We start from the raw sequence: 27392 nt of genomic DNA, 5'->3' as shown, positions 1-27392 counted from the left end.
GTATACTCGTGCTGGGGCCACATTCCTCTGCTGACCACCACGAGGTGCCTAGTATCCTCCCCGAGCTGCTTGATGTCCTCCCTAATAAGGTTTGGGAGCTGGGATCTGGTCCTACTGACCTGGGCAATCATGCATCACGTGACCTGGTCTCCCACAACGATAACATACACCTTTGCCTACCCGGCACTCTCCCAAATGATGTTTCCCACATATCTGACAAACTGGGTAAGCCTGCGCACCCTGGTTCCCACGAGGTCCTGCCATCTATCTCTGATCACCCCTATCGCAACCTCCTCTCCATGGGCTCCTATTGGAGCCAGCCTGAAAACCCTGAGGCGCAGGCCTTTTCCTCTGACTCTGAGTTGCTACACCCCTCTGAATACCACTCTCAATAATCGCAGCTCTACCTACAACCTCTTTAAATGTCTGAGCCCTGAAATCAATCATCTGCTCAAACAATTTCTGCCTCAACCCTTCTTCAAACTTCCTAGCCTTCTTCTCTTCATCAAGTGCTAGATGTGGAGCAAAATGCGACAACTCGACAAACCGAGCCGCATACTGAGATACAGTCATCTGCCCCTGTACCAAATGCAGGAACTCTGCTGCCTTCGCACTCCGAACGATAGCAGGGAAATACCGCTCGAAGAACATATCCTTGAATCAATCTCACGTCACTGGAACTGGAACCAGACTCTGCTCCTCTATCAGACGCGCTGCTCTCTACCAGCGCTTTGCCTCCCCTTTCAGTTTAAAAGTAGCAAATGCTACCTTCTGCTCATCCATACACGGAAGCACCGCCAACATCTCCTCGATATCCTGGACCCAATTCTCAGCTATAGCAGGTCATCTCCTCCAACAAAGGATGGGGGCTTCATACGTGTAAACTGCTCAATCGAACAGCCACGCTTCCTAGAACTCCTGGCCATCTCAGCCATCACCTGCTGAGTGACACTGCGCAACACAGCATTAGTATCTCCTCCACCTATGCTGGAAGGTCCTGGCCTGTCCTCCCCAGCATTCATGCCGCTGCTTCCTGGATCCATCCTGAAAACAAGAAAACATGCTTAAGCAACTTATCCCCTATAAGGACCTATCCCGTATCAACTCAAAATTAACTACCTTCCCTGACCTTAACTCAATATCCAGTTTTGTTACCTAGACACATGGCCCGTCAATAGGTTACTATGATTTTCCTAAATCGTCACCCCAGGAAAAGCATAGAAACCACTACTGAAATCCTGTACCCAAACACAGAACAAACCTCAATTCCCTGTTCCTATACTCTGGTATTGCTTCTACTAAACTCTAAAGTCTACAAAACCTAGCAAACCTAGGCTTTGATACCAAACTGTAACGACCTGCTTATTAAATTGAATTTTTTTTTTCCCTTCATAATGGCAAATAACATACTCTGATACCATAGTATTAACCTAAGCAGTAGGAAGCAAAAATCATACAAATACAACCATAAACAATTATATACAATACCACATAATACCAGAGTACTACATGTTTCCAAAATATGTACATGTATTTGTTTCCCAAAAATACCCTCAGCTAGCTAGGGTTTACAAAAAAAAACGTTCCCAAAATGATACTCACTCTCTGACAGGGCACTACAGACACCCCTCTATTTGCGAGCCTGGTCTGCTCGCTTACCTGGATCACCTGAAAAATATTCCAACACTGGGATAAGCCATCGCTCAGTAAGAAGAAATATGCTATTACTAGTGTGTGGAAAATGAGCTACTATATATATATATATATATATATATATATATATATATATATATATATATATATATCATGAAATCTATTTCATATAAACATGAATAACTGAGTACAACAGTACAGCGCAAATAATAAAGTACACCACCCATTTTCCCTATTGCTTGACATATCAGTATTATGGTTATAATTCAAAATACTTCTAATGTATATAAGTAGGATCCCCGTTTCTGTAAATCAATACGTAAGTAATAGTAACTGAAACTGTTCCCTATGGCTATCTGTGTCATGACATGCCCCTCATGACGAGGTTGTGCGGCCTGTAGGCTGGATTTACCCTGATTGACCAATCAGGAATAAATCACTAAACTCCGTCAGTCTACCTACCCACCTCAACCCATATCTGGATAGGGAGCCTAACCTCTTCAAAGGCCTAGGTGGTCAACTTTACCACGTATATCTGAATAGGTGGTTGCACTCGTAAAGTAACATAGTATCTGTAGCAACGGTACCGTGCTCTGTAGCTGCAAGTCCAATAGGGTCTGATATCATATAATACTTTTCTATACATATCTATCTAATTTACTATGATTCCGAAGTAATCATATTAAACATGATGCTGCATAACGTACTGAAATCTGAATAATCATAACATGGAACTGCATATTCATAATACTGGAATTTGTATAATCATGGTACTGAAATTTGCAAAATCATGGTACTGAAGTTCTCATAATCATAGTACTTTAAATCCGTAAAATCATGGTACTGAAATTCATAAAAATCATGAAACTACAATTCGTAAAATATATCCCCGTACTACATACATATTCACAAGCCACACCATACTTTAATACGTAATTTTCATAAATAAATACACTGTATAATATTTAGAAACTTCCTAACATAGCATATTTCCCTTACCTTAACTTTGAAAAGCCCCTGGGGAATATAAGCTTAACACCCATAGGGCCTCCTACAAAACACCCTGAAACCAACATATGCTAGAACATAATATCAGTATTTTTCCATCTATATCATTTCCTATAACTGCTAGAAAACCAAAAACTAGCTAAAAGGCCTTAACCTAAATTTTGGATGAAATCCAACTCTGTTTTCCCGACGATCCGCTCCGGCAGATTCGCAGAGAACTCCGTCAAAAGCATCGTGGTAACCTCAGATCGTCGATCCGGCGACCGGTGAGGCCAAAAACGAAGAGAGAAGGGAGAGGGAGTCGTAGGAGAGAGAAAGGAGAGAGCGAGCGGCGAGAGAAATGAGAAATATCCTGGATTTCCACTATTTATAGGGCCAGGTTCGTTGACGAGACACGTCACCTCATCGACGAACCCTTCACAAAATTCGTCGACGAGACCCTGTGTTCATCAAAGAAATTCAGAACAGCCTGAACCGTCTCTCGGTATTTTCTCGTCGACGAAGTCCTGTGTTCGTCGACGAAATTCTGAAGACCTTCGTCGACGAGACCCTGTGCTCGTCAACGAAGCTGGGCAATTTTTCTAAAATTATGATTATTTAATATTATCTCCAAAATGTAATGTCGTCGACGAAGTCTACGGCCTCCTTCTGTTTCTGGTTCTATTTCTCTCCCTCTTATTATTACTAAAATGCTATTATTCTTAGGGTCACTACACCCTTTTCCCCCATAAACCCTCCTCCTCCATAAAATATCCAATTCCCCTCTAATATTTTTCCCTAACTGTGTCTCCTCTTGAGATAGGCACATGGGCCATTTTTTTCGAGGCCCAAGAGTCCTTTTTTCCTTAAGCACTGCACACGGTTCAGTGCAACAACTTCACTTTCAAGTCAAATTTTTACCTAGTAAACGTTCTAATTAGTAAAAGGCTATTTCAAAATTAATTGTAGATATCTTAGTAAGCTTTATAATTCCACTTGAATCACATCAATCCGATATCAGATGAAAGAATTATGATTAAAATACCGAAATACATTCAAGTTGTCTCCTAGCGAATTTCGGACTTGGATTGTTGCCAAGTTTTCATTGCATGACAGGGATTCATGTGCATGAAGCCCATGAAATCTTCTCACACGGCAGTCGGTTCTCTTTTATGTCTCCTTTAATTTCAAAAATTATCACATTGCATAATACGGATTCTTCAATTTTTACACACACACACGGCTTCAAACAACTGCGTGCATGGCTCGTCATTTGCAGGCATATGGCTCACGGTCCGGTCTTCGATATTTGGCTTCATGCACATGACCTTGATTTGAACTCTAGCTCATGTACACACACGTACATTTTTAATCCCGACTTTAATGTCCAAAAATTATTCTACAATAATAAGTTACCAAAAATTCGTAAATTATCGAGTAATGATCCAAATATTGTAATTAGAGCTGAATGTTAAATTATTGAACATAATTAAGCATTTAATTAAAAATATAATCTTTAATGCATGATTTTAAACACCTGATTACATAATTTAGACGTGTAATCAGTGAAAGGTGTGAAATTTTGACAAATCATAAAAGCCTTAAGTATATTTTCACACAAAAGGAGTTGAATATGAGATAAAAAAGATGGCTTGAACTCATAAAACACTATGATTGCACCATCAGTTATCACTCAGGGAAAACTAATGTGGTAGTTGATGCTTTAAGTCAGAAGTTAGTGGATGCGTCAATTTCGGCAGTAGTGGGCCAACATTATATCAGGATGGACCTGGAGAGGTTTGGCGTGGAAATGGTGGAAGGGAATCACTCATCATTTATCGCAAGTCTAGTAATCCAACCGACCTTGCAGGAAAGGATTAAAGCTACTCAGATGAAAGATGCATAATTGGTGAAAATTGTGGAGAAAGTACGGAGTGGACAACAAATAGATTTCAATATCTCAAATGATGGGGTTCTCAAATTTCAAACCAGACTATGTGTACCTATCGATGTAGAGATTAAAAGGGCGATTCTGGAGGAGGCTCATCACTCTCTTTATACCGTACATCTACAGAGTACAAAGATATATAGAGATCTACGAGAATCCTTCTTGTGGAGCAATATGAAGAGGGAGATTGCCCGATTTGTGGAACAGTGTCTGATATGCTAGAAAATGAAAGAAAAACATCAGATACCAGCGGGACCACTGCAACCACTTCATATTTCTAAGTGGAAGTGGGAGCACATCTCCATGGACTTTATCACAAGGTTACAGTCAGCGTTGCATGGACAGAGCGCCATCTGGGTAATTGTGGATCGACTGACAAAGACTACGCAATTTGTTCCGATCAAAGTCAATTACTCCATGAATAGGTTAGCAGAACTTTATATGCAGGAGATAGTTAGACTCCATGGTGCGCCTGTGCCCATTGTTTCAGATCGAGATCCACGGTCCACCTCTCGAATCTAAAAGAGTTTGTGGGAAGCTTTGGGATCTCAACTTACTTTAAATACTACATTTCACCCACAGACTAATGGACAATCGGAGCAAATGATTCAAATTTTAGAGGATATGCCGAGGGCTTGTGTGTTGGATTTCGGAGGTAGCTGGATCCAATTTTTGCCACTAGTGGAATTCGTCTACAATAACAGTTATCAGGCTAGTATCGAGATGGCACCATATGAAGCGTTGTATGGTTGAAGGTGCCGATATTTGTTGTATTGGAACGAGGTTGTAGAACAAAACATTTTGGGGCCAGAATTGAATCAACAAACATCTGAGAAAATCAAACTAATCCGAGATAGAATCAAGACAACTTATGGTTGGCAGAAAAGTTACACTGATACTCGCCGACGAGAATTAGAGTTTGATGTGGGGGCAATGATTTTCCTAAGGATTGCTCCAATGAAAGGAGTGATGAGATTTTGGAAGAAGGGTAAGTTAAGCCCTATGTATATTAGGTTGTTTGAAATACTTGAGAGAATTGGTCCAGTTGCCTATAGGTTGGCATTACCTCCGACTCTGTCTAGGATTCATGACATATTTCACGTGTCTATGTTAAGGAAGTATGTCTCAGATCCTTCACACGTGATTAGTTAAGAGTCATTAGAGTTTAAAGATACTCTATCATATGAAGAAGTGCTAGTTCAAATTCTGGATCAGAAAGAATAGGAATTACACACTAAAAGGATTCCATTTGTAAAGGTACTTTGGGGAATCATGCAATTGAGGAAGTTTCATGGGAATTAGAAGAGAAGATACGCCAGAAGTATCCGCAATTAATTGATGAGGCCCCAACGCTAGGCAGTTTGGTGTAACTATTTAGGTAAGTATTCATTTGTATGTAGATAGGTTTTGTGCAGGGTAATTAGTTAAGTGTAATTAATTGTAAATCTAAATGTGATGGTTTTTATCTTGAGTGGTTTTGGGAGAATTTTGGTTCGGGCTATTTGTTATCTCCCAGGGCCGTTTATGTAATCACGGTATTCATCCGCCATAAGTGAGGGTTATTAATAAATTTGGGATGGAGCCGCTATGTTGGCGACCGTCGGCTCTTTTTAGAGTCGGGTAAACAATTCGGTGATTTTCAGAGGAGATTGTAATGAGTAATGGTTAGCAAATTTTGAGGACAAAATTTTGATAAGGAGTGGAGAATGTAGTGGTTCCAAAAAATAATAAAAATAATAAAAAATTAAATAATTAATTAATTCTTAATTATTAATTTAATAATATATTAATATAATATAATATAATAATATAATATTATATATATATATATATATATATTATCATAACCTAAAGGAATGAATTCCTTCAGGATTAACAAAGGTCTTGAGACCCCCCTCCCCCAGCGAATACTCTCTCTCACACACCCTCTCTCTCCGTCTCTCTCTTCTCAAACTCTCCTTCTCTCCTCGATTTCCTCGGCCAAACGTGCGCCGATCGAAGAACGGAAAATACCCTTGGATTCCATTTTCAGTCACCAACGTTTTAACCAGGGTGATTTTGTTGTTAGGGCATCGTAGGAACCACTCCTAAGATATGGGGGGAATAGATTATGTCACTTTATTTTAAAAATATTCCCGATTAAATTGTAGTATTTGGTTTCAAGAATAATATACATGATTTCCTGAGTATTTAGTCTTATGGGAATAGTAATTTTGAATTATTATACGTATGTTTTGGGGAATAAATTTTAATTAAATTAAATTGTAAGGTTTTGATCAGATCGGAATTTTTGGGAATATACTCTAATTAAGTTAAACTTCAGGGATTTGATCAAATCAAATTTTTTTGGGAATATTTTGGAGTTAAATTAAATTGCAAGGATTTGATCATATTCGGATTTTTAATATGTATTAGGGATTGAATTTAAAAATGGGACATTGATCATACCTGCGTTATAATTAACTTTATCAATTATATATTTTGAAAATTCTATAGGCAATTGGTAAAATTATAATTATTGAATAAATCGTGTGGCATGAGATTTAATTATATTTTACTGCATAATTGAATCTAAGTATTTTTGTGGTATTATCATGAAAATGTGATTTTGACTATTTGATGAAAATACTGTAAATGTGGTGAAATTTGTGAAATGAGATATGACGGCTGAGAGTCGGGTTTGATATAACGGCTGAGAGTTGGGTTTGATATGATGGCTGAGTGTCGGGTTTGATATGACAGTTATACTGAATTACAAAAATGAGAATTTTTTTATAATTTTATTACTTAGATTGCATTACATGGTTTAAGAACCCTGATGATCAGTTGTGATGAGAGCACAGAATCGTAGCTAGTGATTAAGACAGTGCAACCACACTGTTCTGGATAGAAGTGTTGGTATTGAGAAGTCGATTTGGCAACGGAAGGGTTGTGTACCCCCCCTGGAGTCTAGACAAGATTGGGTAGGCAAATCGAACTTTCAGAGATGAGGTTTGACTTAGCCTAGTAGCCCAGTTAGGGTTAGGTCCAGTCTTCAGACCGCACAACCCAATCGTGGGGGTTTATACATGATGATGTTGTATGTCCAAAAGGGGGTTTCTTCTATGCATATATATGAATTTATGTAAATGGGGTTATTTAACGGACTGTTTTATATTTTGAAAGAAACGTGTTTTTTCAACTGTATAGGTGTGAGTTATGTTGTACAAATGTCATATCTATCAAATAAATTAAATTAAAGAATGTTTTTAAATTCATGTGAACTCATATTAGCCACACACTGACAATAATTTATCCTGTCTTACCGAAAAGTGTCTCACCCCATTAAATATACAAATTTTTTAGGATCTTCAGGAAACCGAGTCTAGAAGCTTCAGGGCGGGACCTAGACGAGCTAGTTGAGAGTGAGTAGTGTTGGGACAATATTTTGTTTATATCAAGTTGTTTTGGTTATTTAGGGTTGTAAGCGTTTTTGGGGAGATGTTGATATTAAGGTTGAAATGTAGTACTCTGGTATGCATCGTTCTAAAAGTATGTTTTGTTTCCGTTGTTTGTTTGTTTAAATTAATTATAGGATGATATTACTTTCGACCCCACTGGATCCAAGGATATGGTGTGTGTGGTACCAAAAATAGCATTAATGATGTCATTATTATGATTATTTGTGAATTAATTTCAGGGGCGTTACAGATCATTCGATCTTACACCATAATTGTCATACCAAATGTAAATTAAGAATATTTAATTAATAACATAAACATAGTCAAGATTAAGGGTGTATCCAAGTCGAGTCGAGTTGACACAATAAAATCCTCGAACTTAACTTGATTCGGAAATGTTACGTTTGAAACTTGACTTGACTCAAATTCAATCAATTTCAAAATTATTAAACTCAGACTTAACTCGGTTAGAAATTTTAAAACTTGAACTCAACTCTATTACAAATAAATATTAATTACATTTATAAAAATATATAATATACATGTGTAATATTAGATATATTTATAAAATATATATTATATGACTTATAAAATTTAAAAATAATAAAATCTAAAAGTTTATTAGACTTGAAACACGACTTGATTACTACTATCAAACTTGAACTCGACTTATCAAAGTACACTAGTGGCCCAAACTTTATTTAAATTTCAGTAGAATCGACTTGAATTGAGTTAGCCCTCATTTGGGAGCACTTCAAAAAGTGCTTATAGCACTTATCACTTAAAATAAATACTTTTACAAAAAAAAAATTGCACTACAACAAACACTTATTCTAACAAATGTTTTTTCAAAACTACTTTTTTAAGAACTATTTAAGTGAATTTTGAGAAGCAATCCATAATAACTTTTTGTCATTTATAAGTGATACATTTCATAGACAGGTCAATATTATAAATATAAGGAAATTTAATTACTATTTTATAATTTAAAAAAAATTAAAAGAAAATCATATATTATTTTACTATGCATTATAATATATTAATTATTAATGAATGGCAGATGCCTTGGCTCGTTAAGGTGCTAGGGGGAGGAATAGGTTGTTTACAAATAGTAGTCAACTCCCTAGAGTTATCAATGGGTTATATAAATTGGAGAAGATGGAAACGACTTATATGAGGTATGTTTAGCTGATTTCCTATTGGTTTTGGTCTATGCTTTATATTGTTTATCTTTTGTTTATTTTGTTATGTGATATTTGTTTTGTAGGTCCTTGTTTTGTTTTATATTGATTGGACTTGTAATCCTATTTTAGCTGGATGTTGGTGTTGTTATTTGGGAGGCCTTTAAAGTTTTGTCTTTTGTTTCTCCCTTTGATTATCATGTAACCACGGTATTCCTCCACCAAAAGTGAGGGTTTATCAATAAATAAATGGAGGTGCCGCCCTTCTTTAAAATATATATATATATATATATATATATAAATTATTAATGAAATATAATTAAATTATGGAATAAAGAAGACAAATTGTGTAACGTCCTGACCCTTTATACGGACCCAGGTTGCCAACCTACATACATAATAACCTGTACCTGATAGACATACATGAACAACCTGCCCTAAACAGGGACATACGGATATAAATCATACAAAACTGGGATATAAATGTCGTAAAAAACATAAATATCCATGTGGATTTATACTAGGTATATACTAGAGTCTACCAACTGTATTCTTAATTTCACAAACATCCAATTTAATACATAAATTAGTGTTTACAACTTCCAAAAAATGCTTCTAACTAAGTTTATTACATAACCGAATACTTACACAACTAAACCAAAAACCACTCTCCCAGTCACTCTAGCAACTAGGACCGACGTCCTGAAGGACTTGAAAATAGAGGTTGTATAATGGGGTGAGACACTTCTGAGTAAGGAAGAAAGTATTACAATCAGTGTGTGACCACAGGTGATATTTCAATTTAAAACATATATCCATATATATAAAATAAAGGTTTTCAATACTAAAGCACAACTCATATATTGATATAAACAATACTGTTTTTCCATATCAGCTTTTAAATCATGTATATGAATATAGAACGACCAACAACTTGGTATCACAAATAATGCCTATTTTATCCCGTGGCACGGGTTGTGCACTGATATCTCTAACAATGCCCTGTTAGTGCAGGAATTGTCATGTATCTCATATATAGTCTGACTGCCTCCCCTGGTCCATTATACACCAGTGATTACAAACTCATAAAAGCTGACCATCTCTGTACCCACACCGCTTAGCGTGTGTGGTTACACTGTACTCACTAGCAATGGAATCCGAGCCTCTTGGTATTGGGACTACAAACCCCTTTACCCTAAAGTATTTCAACTCTAGTTCGATAGTATCTTTCAACTCCTTAGTCGGTAGTATCTTTCAATCCCTTAGGTGGTAGTATCTTTCAACTCCAATAGTCGCAAGCTATGGTTTCACTTATCATATATACAATTTATAACAAAATATGATAACCTGTGCAATTTTAGTATTTTCACAAACTCATATATCCATATCTAGTATAAACCGGCACACACCCTCTCGGTTTACCCTTTTTGCATAATTAACACGGTATATAATCGGCACCTGTTTTTCAACATTTTCCAGTATAACAATTTGGAACTCTGTTCCCATAATCCATATCAATAATATCAAATGTTCATAAGTTCATTTTCCTCCACATGTCACACAAATTTAAAAAAAAATATGGTATATAGTATATAATACAATAAACATCATTTAAATAAAAATAAGGGATTCAGACATCTCCTACATACATAATAATACAAATAAAGAAGTTTTGAAATATTTGGAGACCATACGCCAAAACCCATATTTTTACCAAAGCCGTAAAATCACGAAACCCGGCATTTCAACCCGATGAAATTTAGTAAAATAGCAGTCAAATAAATCATATGAATGTAAAATATCTTTTTAGCGGTTTAGTTTTACGAAATAACTGTTGTAATCAATTTCCTCTTACCTTAAACTTGAAACCGAAACACGAATGAACCGATCAAAAACAACGACTCGGGGTCCCCAAAAACCTAAAAACCGAAGAACAATACTTCAATATAATTCCCTATACTACCGATCTACCGAACTGAAACCGAATTCAGACTCTTACCTCGATTTTAGGGAAAATCCTGAAATTCCACTAACGAAGATCCATTCCACAATAAACGTAGAGATTCTCCTCCTAACAAATGTGGTAATGACGGATCGTGGATTCCGGCAACGAATGGCGCAAAATCCTAGAGAGATGTGTGTGTGTGTGTGTGTGTGTGTGTGTGTGTGTGAGAGAGAGAGAGAGAGAGAGAGAGAGAGAGAGAGAGAGAGAGAGAGAGAGAGAGAATGAGAGAATTTATAGAATAAAATCTAACTTAGCCTTTAAGAATGAGAGAATTTATAGAATAAAATCTAACTTAACCTTTAAGTAATCTAAATAAATATCTCCTCCAAGATATTTATATACAAATATCTCAAAATATCTTCTCCAAAATATCTCCTCCAAAATATCTCTTTATTTATTTACTTATTTATTTATTTATTATTATTTACTTATTTTTTGGGCCAGGTTACTACAATCTCCCCTCCTTATATGAATTTCGTCCTTGAAATTCACCAACCGATACCAAGCATACACCACCTTATGTCGCAAACCTACAAAAAAGTCGGTAGCCACCCACAAAGCAGCTCCGACCCAAATTTATTATCTACCCTCACTTATGACGGAGGAATACCATGGTTACAATGCGATGCTTCGGAAGATTATACACACACACACAACTCTCCCAAAGACCATACCACCTATACTACTATACATAACAACATACCATCAGAAAATAACTGCGGGTACTTCTAGCATATCTCTGACTTTAACTCCCATGAAGCTTCCTTCACTACATGGTTACGTCATAATACATTCACTAGCAGTATTTCCCTAGTCCGTAACTGCTGAACTTTCCGATCAAATATCAGTACTGGTACCTCCTCATATGATAAAGTATCACTAATCTCTAGAGGTTCGTAACTCAGCATGTGTGAAGGATTCGACACATACTTCCTCAGCACCGAGACATGAAACACGTCATGGACTCTAGATAGTGTTGGAGGTAAAGCCACTCGATAAGCAACCGAACCTATCCTTTCCAGGATTTCAAAAGGCCCGATATATCGAGGACTTAGCTTCCCCTTCTTTCCGAACCTCATCACCCCTTTCATCGGGGCGATCCTTAGAAACACCATATCTCCTACCTCAAATTCCAGATCCCGTCGACAAGTATTAGCATAACTCTTCTGCCGACTTTGAGTTGCCTTAATTCTCTCCCTGATAAACTCGACCTTTATAGGCCTACTGAACCAGTTCCGGACCTAGTATCTGCCGCTCACCAACCTGATCCCAGAATAACGGAGATCGACACTGGCGACCATACAATGCCTCATAAGGTGTCATCTCAATGCTAGCCTGGTAACTATTGTTATATGCAAACTCGACAAGCAGTAGATATCGTATCCAACTATCACCAAAGTCCAGTACATAAGCCCGCAACATATCCTCTAACATTTGAATAGTCCTCTTAGATTGTCCATCCGTCTGGGAGTGGAAAGACGTACTAAACGTCAATTGTGATCCCAAGGCATCCTATAGACTCTTTCAGAATTGAGACGTAAAACGCGGATCTCGATCTGAAACTATAGAAACAGGAACACCATGGAGTCGTACAATCTCCTGCACGTATAACTCTGCCAACCTATTCAGAGAATGGCTGACTCTGATTGGAATGAAATATGCAGTCTTCGTCAGCTGATCTACCACAACCCATATAGCATTCTTCCCATGCACCACCACAGGTAATCCCATCACAAAATCCATCGAAATGTGCTCCCACTTCCACTCGGGGATGGCAAGTGGGTGAAGTGGTCCTGCTGGCCTCTGGTGCTCTGCTTTGACCTGCTGACAAGTCAGGTACTGCTCTACAAAACGGGCGATCTCTCTTTCCATGTTGGACAACCAGAAGGACTCCCTCAAATTCCGGTACATCTTCGTACTACCAGGATGTATGGTGTAGAGCGAATAGTGTGCCTCTTCAAGAATGACCCATTTAATTATGGAATTATTCGATACACAAACCCTGTGGTGAAATCTCAATATCTCATCACTGGAGATACTAAAATTCAGCTTCAACCCACTATAAACTCCTTCCATAAGCTTAACTAATTCTGGATCCTCCTTCTGCATCGCACGGATCCTCTCCTATAAGGTCAGCTGCATCACCAAGCTGGCAAGAATAGCCTGATGATTCCCTTCCACGACCTCCAAGCACAAACTTTCTAAGTCCATACAAATTTGATGTTGAACTCCCACTGTTGAGACCGACGCATCAACATACTTCCGAATTAGAGCATCAGCTACCACGTTGGCCTTTCCTAGGTGATAGCTAATAGTGCAGTCATAGTCTTTTATCAACTCAAGCCACCTGCATTGTCTCATGTTCAGTTTTTTCTGGGTGAAGAAGTACTTCAGACTTTTATGATCAGTAAAAATCTCGCACCTTTCACTATACAAGTAATGCCTCCAGATTTTTAATGCAAACACCACCGCTGCTAATTCCATATCATGTGTCGGGTAGTTCTTCTCATACTCTTTAAGTTGACGAGAAGCATAAGCAATTTCTCTGCCCTACTGCATTAGAACACAGCCAAGACCCTCTTTAGAGGCGTCACTGTAGATAACAAATCCTTGGTCCCCTGATGGAATGGTCAGACTGGAGCAGTAACCAATCGTCATTTTAGTTCCTGGAAACTCAGCTCGCACTTGCCAGTCCAATCGTACCTCACGTTCTTCCTTGTGAGTCGCTTCAAAGGACCTGCTAAACTGGAGAACCCTTCTACAAAATGTCGGTAGTAACCTGCAAGACCCAGAAAAATTCTGACCTCCTGAACATTCTTCGGTCTTGCCCAGTCCACTACAGCCTCAATCTTACTTGGGTCCACTGATATACCTTCTTTGGACAAGAGGTGCCCTAGAAATGCAATCTATTCCAGTCAGAACTCGCACTTCTTTAGTTTAGCATACAACCTCTTATCCCTAAGCATTTGCAATATCAAACTCAAATGAACTTCATGCTCTGCAACGCTCCTAGAATACAATAGGATGTCATCAATAAATACCACAACGTACTGGTCTAAATATTCGTGAAAGACCCTGTTCATCAGATCCATAAATGCTGCAAGTGCATTAGTCAAACCAAAAGGCATAACCATAAATTCGTAATGGCCATACCGGGTTCGAAATGCTATTTTCGGAATGTCTTCCGCTTTCACCTTCAGCTGATGATACCCAGATCGTAGATCAATTTTAGAAAAAATCTACGTGCCCTAAAGCTGGTCAAACGGATCATCAATCATGGGTAGTGGATATTTATTCTTTACTGTTACCTTGTTAAGTTCTCTATAATTGATGCACATTCTCATCGACCCATCCTTCTTCTTCGCAAATAACACTGGTGCTCCCCAGGAAGAAACACTAAGTCGAATGTACCCCTTGTCTAGTAGCTTCTGCAAATGTTCTTTCAACTCTCTTAATTTAGCTGGAGTTATGTGATATAGAGCTTTCAAAATTGATGTCGTATCTGTAGCTAACTCTATAGAGAATTCTACTTCACAGTCCGGAGGTAATCCTGGCAAGTCCTCTAGAAACACGTCAGGGAACTCGCGCACTAATGCAATATTCTCCAGGTTACGTTCTTTAGTCGACATGTCTTTAACAAATGCCATATACCCTTGGCAACCCACCAGGAGTAACCTCCTAGCTTGCAAAGCTAAAAGGATCTGTGGTGCAGAACGCACACACAATCCTAGGAACTTAAATTCCTGCTGCCCTGGTTGTCTAAATATCACCTCCCTTCTACGACAATCGATACTGGCATAACTGGCAGATAGCCAATCCATCCCTAGGATAATATCAAAGGCATACATATCAAACGCCACAAGGTCAACTAGTAGTACCCTTCCCTAAATTTCAACTGGGAAGTCACAGACTGCTTTGCTACACCCGATTACTGATCCCGATGGCGTAGCCACTACCAGTTCATTATCTAACAGTTGAACCTCCAATCCACACGGTTTAACAAATTCTCGAGAAATAAAAGAATGTGTTGCCCCAGAATCAAATAATACGACAGCTTTATGAGAAAACATGTAAATGATACCTGTGACTACATCACCAGCATTCTCTGCGTCGCCAGGTGTCAGAGAATACACCCTAGCCTGGGCTGTACCCCCTTGGTGAGCACCACGCTGCGCCTGAGTATTTCCTCTGTATGACTGTTGCGAGGTTCCACTGTTTCCTATCAGGCGACAATCTCTAGCCTTATGTCCCTGCCTACCACACCGCATACAAGCCCCCGTAGTCAGCCAACACTGACCAGCGTGCCTCCTACCACAAAGATAGCAACCATGGGAAGCTGTGGTGTTCTAAAACGTACCACCACTATTCCTCTTCCAGTTACCCTGCCTCTCCCCAGAAGAAGAACTATAAGGCGCTGGCCTCTTCTTCAGGACCTGAACCTCCACGTCCTCCAACAGGCTCTCCTCTGCCACAATGGCTTTGTCGACTAGTGTAGCAATGTCTTGCAACTGCAAAATCGTTGTCTGTCTACGAATCTCCTTCCTCAGACCCCTCTGAAACTTCCAGGCCTTCCTTGCTTCATCCGGTATCATGAATGGAGCGAATCGGGATAGCTCCTAGAATTTGGAAGTGTACTGCTGCACCGACAGCGACTCCTGAGACAGGTTCATAAATTCCTCCATCTTCGCGTTTCTGACCGTGGCCGGAAAGTACCGTTCAAAGAATAGATCTCTGAAACGGAACCACATCATTGCTACTGGTATCGGTCGGTGTTCCTTCATCTTCTTAACCGACACCCACCATCTCTCTGCCTCCCCTGACAACTTGAATGTTGCAAAGGTTACTTTCTACTTCTCTGTGCAGCTCAAGACATCCAGAATTTTCTCGATCTCCTGGATCCAATTCTCAGCATGAACTGGATCTGCACTTCCTACGAACACCAAAGGCTTCAACCTGGTGAATTGATCAATGGAGCATCCCATCTTAGATGTGATACGATCCTGCCCCCTATTCGTTCGCACCACCTCAGCCATAAGCTGCTGTGCGAAATCCTGTAATACACTCGTAGAGTCACTGCCAACCTCAAGGCCAGCACCCTCACTACTACTGCCTCCTATGTTGGCAGTAATATCCCTATATTCCATCCTGAAAGGCAAAAATGAAAATCCATTAGAATGGTAAAAGCCTAAATATCGGCTAATACTATTTTACTATAGACTCGGTCCCCTAAAATCATATTTTCAATATTGACGTACTCCATTAATTTAACATCATCATTTTAACTCAAATCCTACCCTTCTGCTTGGAAACAACACCATCAATAGATTGCCTTGATTTTCTGAACCCTTCGAATGATCCAGAAAAACATAGAAGTCTGCAAGGGAATTCCGCCTCCAGGCATACAAAACAAAACTCGAGGTCTTATCCATGTCCTATACTCTGCTATATTCTAGACTACAGAACCAGAAAATTCTTAATTCTAAACATATCCCTAACCAGGCAGCATGATTTAAATCACATTTCCGACTGGTTAAGGGCTCTGATACCAACTGTAACGTCCCGACCCTTTATACGGACCCAGGTTGCCAACCTACATACATAATAACCTGTACCTAATAGACATACATGAACAACCCGCCCTAAACAGGGACATACGGGTGTAAATCATACAAAACTGGGATATAAATGTCGCATAAAAACATAAATATCCATCAGGATTTATACTACGTATATACCAGAGTCTACCAACTGTATTCTTGAATTCACAAACATCCAACTTAATACATAAATCAGTGTTTACAACCTCCAAAAAGATGCTTCTAACTAAGTTTATTACATAACCGAATACTTACACAACTAAACCAAAAACCACCCTCCCAGTCGCTCTAGCAACTAGGATCAACGTCCTGAAGGACCTGAAAATAGAGGTTGTGTAATAGGGTGAGACACTTCTGAGTAAGGAAGAAAGTATTACAATCAGTGTGTGACCACATGTGAGTTTTTCAATTTAAAACATATATTCATAAATATAAAACAAAGGTTTTCAATACTAAAGCACAACACATATATCGATATAAACAATACCGTTTTTCCATATCAGCTTTTAAATCATGTATATGAATATAGAACGACCAACAACTTGGTATCACAAATAATGCCTATTTTACCCCGTGGCATAGGTTGTGCACTGATATCTCTAACAATGTCCTGTTAGTGCAAGAAGTGTCATGTAATCTCATATATAGTCTGACTGCCTCCCTTGGTCCATTATTCACCAGTGATTACAAACTCTTGCAAGCCGACCATCTCTGTACCCACATCACTTAGCGTGTGTGGTTGCACTGTACTCACTAACAACGGAATCCGAGCCTCTTGGTATCAGGACTATAAACCTCTTTACCCTGAAGTATTTCAACTCAAGTTCGGTAATATCTTTCAATTCCTTAGTCTGTAGTATCTTTCAACCCTTTAGGTGGTAGTATCTTTCAACTCCAATAGTCGCAAGTTGTGGTTCCACTTATCATATATACAATTTATAACAAAACATGATAATCTGTGCAATTCCAGTATTTTCACAAACTCATATATCCATATCTGGTATAAACCAGCACACACCCTCTCGGTTTACCCTTTTTGCATAATTAGCACGGTATATAAGCGGCACCTATTTTTCAACATTTTCCAGTATAACAATTTGGAACTCTGTTCCCATAATTCATATCAATAATATCAAAATGTTCATAAGTTCATTTTCATCCACATGTCACACTAATTTAAACAAAAATCTGCAATATAGTATATAATACAATAAACACCATTTAAATAAAAATAAGGGATTCGGACATCTCCTACATACATAATAATATAAATAAAGAAGTTTTGAAACATTTGGAGACCATACGCCAAAACCCGTATTTTTATAAAAATCGTAAAATCACGAAACCCGACATTTCAACCCGGTGAAATTTAGTGAAATAGCAATCAAATCAATCATATGAATGTAAACTATCTTTTTAGTGGTTTAGTTTTATGAAATAACTGTTGTAATCAATTTCCCCTTACCTTAAACTTGAAACAGAAACACAAACAAATCGATCGAAAACAATGATTCGGGGTCCCCAAAACCTAAAAACCGAAAACAATACTTCAATATAATTTCCTATACTATCGATCTACCAAATCGAAACCAAATTCAGACCCTTACCTCGATTTTAGGGAAAATCCTGAAATTCTATAAACGAAGATCCGTTCCACAATAAACGTAGAGATTCTCCTCCTGACCCACGTGGTAACAATGGATCGTGGATTCCGGCAACGGATGGCGCGAAATCCTAGAGAGAGAGAATGAGAGAATTTATAAAAGAAAACCTAACTTAACATTTAAGTAATCAAAATAAATATCTCCTCCAAGATATTTATATACAAATATCTCAAGATATCTCCTTTCAAAATATCTCCTCCAAAATATCTTTTTATTTATTTATTTAGTTATTTATTTATTATTCATTATTCATTATTTATTATTAATTTTTATTTTTTTTTTGGGTTGGGTTACTACAAATTGTCTATTAATTTAATTAATATCAAAAATTAAAAATACTAGTTTAATTAATAATGTTATTTTAACAGAAATTCATATGGTAATCATATGTTATATATATATATATATATATATATATATATATATTAAAAACGAGATTATTATTAAAAACGAGATTATTATTAATCAAAAAAATAATATCTTATTTTTACTTACTAAAAATATTTAAATATTAATTGAAATAATAATTAATTAAATTATAAATTAAAAATTAAGAATGTATTATTTTACTATGCATTATAACCTAGTAATTATTTACAAAATATAATTAAATTCTGCAATGAATAAAAAGAACCATCTCTAAATTTAAATTAATATTAAATAAATTAAAATTTTTATTTAGTTATTAATACTATTTGTAACATAAATTAATGTGATAATCATATGTTATAAATATACATTAATAACAAGATTATTGTTAACTAATAAGTAATATTATATTATTTAAGTTAAAAGAAAATATTTAAATTTTAATTAAAAAATAAATATAATTATCATTTAATTTCTTAATTATAAAATATTAATATTTTTATTTAAAATATATTTGAAAATACATATTATTCATTATAATACAATTATGCATTGAACGAAAATTATTTATTAATTTAAATTAACATTAAATAAATTAAAATTTTAAATTTAATTAATAATATTATTTTTATCATAATTTAATATGATAGTTATGTGTTGTAAATATACATTAATAAAAAAATTATTATTAATTAAAAATAATAATATTATATTATTTTTAATATAAAATATTTTAATTTTAATTTTAAATAATTGAAATAATTATTAATGAATTTGTAAATCCCATAATTACAAAAGAAACGGACGCCTAGGTGACAAAAAAATTGAACGAAAGGTCAAACACCTCACATGGGGACGCATACTAAAAAGTCCAAAAAAAAAAAAAAAAAAGCTAAGTAAATTTTTAATTAAAAATGTCTCACGTCATACACAGTTGACAGTTGTGGTGTTGGAAGAAAGCCTGAACGGCTGAACCAAAAAGGTACATTTACGGCACCGACCGCTCTGATTAGCCCCCGGGGTGGTTGTGCCGCCACCGGTGCTGGTGGGTGGCCACCATAGTGGAGGCGATAATTGTCGTAGTAGCCCTACGCTTGTAATGGCGATGCGGCGGCAATTATGATTTTTACGGCAATTAATTAAACATAAACTTACACTTCAAAATTTTGTATTATGGAATAACTTCGTTTTTCCTGTTGGCCTTCATTTAGAACATTTTTTTTTTATGAATAAAAATAAAAATAAAAATAAAAATAAAAATAATTTTCATTGTATTTTCTCTGCAATAAATACTGGTAAAAATAAAATTTTTACTCTAATTAATATGATTAAAATCAAAATTTTGTTCCTTCATTTAACATATTTTTTATTTTTCTTTTACATTTTTCTTGTGAGCAAATGAGGAAAAATATATTATTTTCTTTTTTTTCTTATATTTTATAATTTCCAAATAATACCTTAAACCCTTCTAATATTTAGGGTAAAAAAATTATTTAAAGGCTCCAATAGGAGCCTGCACCTAAATCTAATCCCATGCTCACTTGTTTTAGTGATTTTTTTTTACATACATTTTTCTCGTGAATTTATTTTTAAATTTTATTTTATTTTTATCAAAAATCATAATTAAAAATTTTAACCCGATATCAAATAGGTTTAGTAAAAAAGTTATTTACTTGGCATAAAGTAGTTTTTAAATAAAATTAAATAAGAGAACACATGGTAACTAGTCATAAAGAAAATCAAGTTGGTAATTAAGAGAACTTATTTCTTGATAAATTAAATTGCTAAAATGACTTGTATGTTGAAATAATTCACTTGATCATTCATTTATAAAGAGGGTTTTTTTTATTAAATAATCTAATATAATATATGAATTAATTTCCTGAAACCAATGAAATTTACGTGTGTTGCAAGTAATCGAGTCGAGCCAACCTTCCTAGTGTTTGGTTCGACAACAGTTGACCCAAGGTCAAGTGTCCAATTAGATTTTGAGATCAATTCAATTAGCTGGTTTAGTAAAGAGTAAAAATTTTAACTAGACATAAACTTTGTTTCGAACTTGAATATATAAAAGTTAAATAAAATTATTTATAATTTTATATAATTTTAAATGAAAAAAGTAAGCTTATTAATTATATAATACTATTTTTGATATGTAAACTTTTTTTAATTTTTGTGCGTGTGATGCTAACACAAAGTTTAACCTGTCACTAGCTTTTAAGTCAAGTTCAAATTTGATTTCAATTTCTTGGAAATCGAACTATTAAACTTAAATTGAGTCCAATTCAAACTATTTTTTTTTCACAAATAGCTCGATTTATTTATTTGCATTCTCATTCACAATATATCGCAAGAAATATAGCAGACAAAGCATGTTGCACTAAAACGGGTTAATCTTTTCATTAAAACAAAAAACAAAAACAAAAAAAAAAATGTCTCGTTCGATGAAAATGGTGATTCAAGATTCCTTGAATTAACGAAAAAGATTTTTATTCTAGAACTAAGATTTGATTTGCTAATAAAAATGATTTTTAAAAACATTTTTTCTCTTTTTAATGTTGAGAAACACAAATAATTGTACTTATTCCTAATGTTTGAGATTGTTTGTCCCTATAAAGTTTCATTTCAAGAATACTGCACCCAGAGATTTTGAAATTCAAACTAATAGCTCAATAGCATCCTAGCTCCAATAACCTAGTCTTGATATTAAAATTACCAAATTTCTCAATCATGTGAGGGTCTTACTCAAAGAAGGCCAGCAGCTTTTCTACTCTCATGTTAATTTTTTTAAATATGTTTTTCATTTTCAACTTACTTCATGGCTGAGTATGTTTCTAAATATATGCATAAATCATACTATAATAATTTCGTTTAAATGATTTTTTTTAAGCTCGATAGCAAATATGACTAGTACAATCCTTGATTGTTAGTGAGACAAATGTATCGGCCTATTTATAGCTAGGTCACCTCAACTGTTACTTTCAAATTAATCGTTTAATTATTTCATTCTAAACTACTTTTACAGTATAGACTTATTATCTTCTTCTTATTCCTTGTTTTTTCACGCGCATACTATACATGAGGTAAGATTGAACGACATTTCTTCTCTTATAAAAAAAATAACATTTTTTTTTTTCAAGTTGTTAGTCAGAAATGCATCATTGCATGTTTTAAGGGATTTTTTTTAAAAAAAATTTCCCTTGGATAGAAATAAAATAAAATAAATTCCTTTTAAGGCTCATTTTCTCTACATATCAAATACTATTAAAGTAAATTTATTTTTATTTTTTTAAAAAAATAAAGTTCACGATGTGCAAAAATTAAAATTTTCTTTATTGATTTGTTATATATTTTATTTTATTTCTTATTTTTCTTGATAACCAAATATGAAATGTGAATTTTTTATAATATCTTTTTTTTTAACTAATATTTTTTAGTTGTTCAAGGTGTATTATGCCTTCAAGTGAAAATAAAAAAAAGATGGGTGGAAAAATTTGAAAGAAAAGATTGAAAGAGAGCCTTAAAGTTTTCTCTTCTCTTCTCTATTAAGTTATTTCTATGAGAAAAAATATATATATATATATATAAAAGTAGCTAGGTAGAAGTGATTAAAAAAAAAAATTGTACAGTGATGGACTTGAGTTTTTATCTAAAACAAAAGAGTAATTATGGAGAGGAGAAATGAGCCTCTTTCAATGTGTTTCCATTCATTCAAATGGAGAATTATAGTTTGTCTTCTTTAATTTCGTCATTTTTTTTTTTTCTTTCTTACAAATTTTGCTTATGCTTCTACTGTGTGTTTTCATCTAAATAGAAAATTTTGCGCTTCTTGATATCAAATTAATTATTCTACTGTGTAATTTATCCCACAGACAGCACCCACTATTGCGGGATAAAACCAGCGAGACTGCTCTTTCAATTTTCATTGACCTAAAAAAGGTAAAAGGAAGAAAGGCTTAGAGGACCCGAGATGTACTCCGGGGGATCGCTCCGATGCCTAAGTAAGATAAATGCTTCAAAGAGGCTAAATCCAATTGTAAGAATGGGTGTTGAATGACTTACCTTGGCTTCTTCCCCGCATTCCTTCTTATAGTGGCTGGGGTTGATCCTTGAGTTGAATTGTCTCTATGGCGCGGGGGCAAGAATCGTTCTCAAGTCATAAAGTGTCCGCGAGTATCACTCCGACCGTTTAAGGCGCCGACGTGGATCTCTTCTCCTTTTTATTGGGTTGGAGTTGATTGCTCTCGTCAGAAGTCTGACTTGAGGAGTGATGACTAGGCATTGACTTCCTCTCATTAACTGATATATTTTGGACACATCATTAAATTTTAAGAGAATTGAAATATTCATGATAATATAAATATATTTTATTTTTTTTCTCTTATAAATTCATCCCTTCCTTCCCCGAATGTGCATCAATCCAAATGGAGTTACTGAGTGTCTAGTATGTTGTTGATTATTGACCAAGGAAAATAGGTCAAGAATTGTTGCTTATTCTTTACTTTTAGGTTTCAAAAATTTGTTATTTCGGGAGTTTTAAACAAATAAGGCTTCTTATTTCCAATAACCTTCTTCCAATGTGGGAATTTGTATTTGGAATTAATGAAAACATAAAAAGAAATTTTCAAAAAAAAATGTGTATCATAAAAAGTAAAAAGGAAAAATAAAAACCCTTTTCAAAAGATTGAAAGTTGGAAATTCTCGAAAGGGTACCTCATTTTTCAAAAATAAATATTAATAAATTATTATCAAAGTGACGTATCAAACCAAATGTTAGTCCTCCATCTTCACTTTTGGATCTCCAATAACTCATTTTTTTTTTTTAAATATTAATAAATTACTATCAAAATGGCGTTATTAGACCAAATGTTAGTCATCGATCTTCACTTTGGATCTCCAATACATCATTTTTCAAAAACAAAAAAAAAATTAATAATTTACAATCAAAATGAAGTTATTAGACCAAATGTTAGTCTTTTTCACTTATAGATCTCGGGGCATGGAAAAAGAATAGTGACCTTTTTTGAAAATAGGCAATTTAGGCTGTGAAAATATCATAACTTTACCTAACACCGCGGCGAAGATTATTAAACTAAGTTAATTTTAAAAATGATAATAATAAGTTTGGTTGCAGGTCAACTAAAAAAATTATTTTTCAAAAAATTATTCGACAAAATATTAATTTTTTAAGTTATTATAGATGATTTACATCATTACCCATACATGCCATTGCAAATTTTCAATAGTGAAATGCTTGGTATACCAAGCTTCTAAATCTATAAATAGCACTACTGGTTTTACACCCTCTTCATTCCCATTGCTCAATACATCTGTCTTTTTCCTCCATCTTTCTTTCTCTCTTCATTATTTTCTCGAGAAAATACAAGCCAGCTATCGAGCAAGGTAGGTGAGCATGTCTCCTATCACTTTGGTAGAAGAGTTCAGCAGCCCCCTCCCAGCCAAGAAGCTGTTCAAGGCCTTTGTCCTTGATGCTGACACTTTCTTCCCCAAGGTGATGCCCCAAGCTTTTCAGAGCATTGAAACCCTCGAAGGCGATGGAGGCGTCGGCTCCATCAAGAAGATCACCTTTGGAGAAGGCTAGACCTCGATCCCTTCTTTACTTCAATTAATTTGCGTTATATATATGTTTCTTAATTTCCTTTTTAGTTTTCCCATTTTTCTTTTCAAGTTTAGTACTGTTACCCTCACTAGGTTTGGATTGTACAGCGCCAGATAATCCATCCAGCATTCAGAATCGCGCATGCGTGCTCTTTCTCGGTATCAAAGAAAAGAGGAGAGAAAATGGAAAGAAAAGCGATCGGGAAATCCTTTTTCCCCTATTTAATATCCTTTTTCACCTTTTCAAAATTAAACCCGGGTTAGTTTGGATCAAGGGTTTTGGCCGGAGATGGAAAAGAAAGGAAAATAATAAAAAAATTTATTTTTCACTATATTTTCTCTTTATACCAAATACTACTAAAAATAAAAAATTATTTTTAATGTGGTTAGAAAAATCAAATATAAATAGGATCCAAAATCATATTTCTATTTATTGATTCAGTATTTTTTTTTTCTCTTGCTTTTCTTAATAACCAAACATGAAAAAGTGAATTGCTTCGTATTTTCCTTTTCTTTTCTTAAAATTTTTCAAGTTTCAAATGGGGCCTACAAGTAAAGAGGAATTATATAGGAGACTTGTCTCTTCTCGTATCCATGTACCTATTTTTTTAATATAAAACATGTGACAGTAGATTTCACATTTAGTAACATTGAATATATAAAAAGTATGATCATTTTGCCTCATGTTTCATATCCAAAAATAAATACATGAATAACATGGAAGAACATGTTTCTTTTATAACTTATCATAACTTATAGTAAGGGGCAAATAAAAAAAAAAATTGGGAGGTCGAGGGGAAGTACTAAGTAATTTAATTGACTAAAATTACTATTTTATCCTATTAAAAATTATCTCCCTCTCTCTCTTTTCTTTTACTACCAACCAAACACGAGAAAAAGGGGGAGGGGGACTTTCCTTTCCTCCTTCCATTTCCTCTCTATAGCTTCTGTATATTTTTCCTTTTCCTTATATTTTCTTAGCTTCTTCGTACCAAACGGTTAAAAACTTAAGTTTGTGGCCTCAAACAGAGATATCTCATCATTAATGAACTAATTAACTCGATCTTGGGATATCCGTAGCTGAAGAGATTTAACTAGAAGAGGAGAGAATTAATATTTTGCCTTGGACCAAGGAAGAAAACCTAAAAAGAAAAAGTAATAATAAACATATATTTGTTGAGTAATTAATTGATTAATTAATTATCCTCTCCACTGTCTATAACTATTATATAATATGTAAATGGTGGTTGTTGCAGGAAGCCATTTAAAATATATGAAGCACAAGATAGAGGAAGTGGACGAGGAGAAGTTGACATACAAGTACACTGTGATAGAGGGAGACGCACTGTTGGAGAAGCTGGAGTCAATTTCCTACGAGATAAAGATGGAGAGCACCCCAGATGGAGGGTGCAAAGGCTCCAACACCAGCACTTACTACCCTAAGCCTGGCTTTGAGGCGAAGGAGGATGAAATCAAGGCAGGCAAAGAGAAAGCCAAGGCCATCTACAAGGCTGCGGAAGCTTACCTCATTGCTAATCCTGACATCTATGCTGCTTAAATTACTTTATTACTTAATTAATTACTCCTATATGTATGCCTATATGCATATATATATATATATGTTTGCCATCATCTACATATATGATTTCGTATGTTTGCCTCTCTAGCTCTTATAGCTATATGCATGTGCATGCCCCAACGTGCCAGCCTTGCCTTGCATGCATGGCTTTTTTAAAATAAATGGGTACGTGGGTGTGCTCAATTGTATGTTGTGCTGTGATTGGTGATGTTATACAGTAAGAATTGATGTCCAAATGCACTTGAGTTTTAAATTTAATTCAAATTGCAATAATTTATTTGTGTTTTTTTGCAATAATTTACCCGTTTTAGTTTTTCTTTGGCTTATTGAGAGATACACTACCCCTTTACCCATATCCCCTATATAGAGGAATGCTGAAAAATTATACAGTGAACTTCCCCTCCATCCGTTTAAGGAAATAAGTACACGGATATATGGAGGGGGAGAAGACTCTTATCTTTGCAATGGAGAGCGAGCAACTTAAGTTGACTGGCCTCGATTTATTGAGGGACTATTAAACTTCAGTTTTATAGAGTTTTACCTGTCTCTAGCTATTGTTTATATATATATATATATATATATATATATATATATATATATATATGAACTTGGAGCATTCAATTTGAATTAAAGTCTCTAATCTCTCCAATGGAGAGCAAGCAACTTAAGTCGACGGCCTCGATTTATTGAGGGACTATTAAAATTCAATTTTATAGAGTTTTACTTGTCTCTTACTATTGTTTATATACATATACATATATATATATATATATATATATATATATATATATATATATATATATATATGAACTTGGAGCATTCAATTTGAATTAAAGTCTCTCTATTATATTAATGGAACGAGCACCTCATGTCTCCTAAGTTAAAGCCAAAAACTTCTTTACATTTCTTTAGTTAATTTAATAAGTGACTTTCAATTAATATAATTATAATAACAATAACAATTATTGTTTATTTTTATTTTGAACCGGTTAAGTCAAAAACACATTTAGAAAAAAACAAAAACAAAAACAAAAAAAAAAATACAAACAAAAAAAATAGAAAATACCACCGAAGGAAGTAACGCCCACCGTGGGGCTCGAACCCACGACCACAAGGTTAAGAGCCTTGCGCTCTACCAACTGAGCTAGACGGGCAATCAAATTAGTCAGAGGAAGTGGCGTCGCTCGGACTCGAACCGGAGACCTTCAGTGTGTTAGACTGACGTGATAACCAACTACACCACGACACCGCCTCTTTTGTGTTGTAGCTGTCCGCCTGCCGACAGTACTTTTTATGCTGCCTTGACTACGGTTGCAACTTCACATTGATCTTTCCCACAATTGCTTACGA

At 35.3% G+C, this 27392-nt stretch overlaps 2 protein-coding genes and 2 non-coding genes across 4 annotated transcripts; 1 reads left to right on the top strand and 3 right to left on the bottom strand.

Annotated features, from left to right (window-relative positions):
- Window positions 1–720: 720 nt before the first annotated feature.
- On the bottom strand, window positions 721–15482 carry LOC131151223 (uncharacterized). The gene is made up of 5 exons (XM_058102476.1): window positions 15296–15482; window positions 14589–15037; window positions 12836–13338; window positions 939–1044; window positions 721–816 (listed from the first exon to the last, which is right to left on the bottom strand). The coding sequence occupies exons 1-5, from the start codon at window positions 15480–15482 to the stop codon at window positions 721–723; spliced, it is 1341 nt and encodes a 446-aa protein (XP_057958459.1).
- An 8668-nt stretch (window positions 15483–24150) lies between these two features.
- Window positions 24151–26278, top strand: LOC131150759 (major allergen Pru ar 1-like). The gene is made up of 2 exons (XM_058101695.1): window positions 24151–24441; window positions 25720–26278. The coding sequence occupies exons 1-2, from the start codon at window positions 24258–24260 to the stop codon at window positions 26019–26021; spliced, it is 486 nt and encodes a 161-aa protein (XP_057957678.1). The 5' UTR covers window positions 24151–24257; the 3' UTR covers window positions 26022–26278.
- Window positions 26279–27123: 845 nt separating this feature from the next.
- Window positions 27124–27196, bottom strand: TRNAK-CUU (transfer RNA lysine (anticodon CUU)). The gene has a single exon. It is a non-coding gene; the product is annotated as a tRNA-Lys (tRNA).
- Window positions 27197–27217: 21 nt separating this feature from the next.
- On the bottom strand, window positions 27218–27291 carry TRNAV-AAC (transfer RNA valine (anticodon AAC)). The gene has a single exon. It is a non-coding gene; the product is annotated as a tRNA-Val (tRNA).
- Window positions 27292–27392: the final 101 nt, after the last annotated feature.

This window comes from Malania oleifera, chromosome 3, assembly GCF_029873635.1.
Source record: "Malania oleifera isolate guangnan ecotype guangnan chromosome 3, ASM2987363v1, whole genome shotgun sequence".
NCBI classification, from domain to species: domain Eukaryota; kingdom Viridiplantae; phylum Streptophyta; class Magnoliopsida; order Santalales; family Ximeniaceae; genus Malania; species Malania oleifera.
This window is presented reverse-complemented; position numbering and strand designations above follow the sequence as displayed.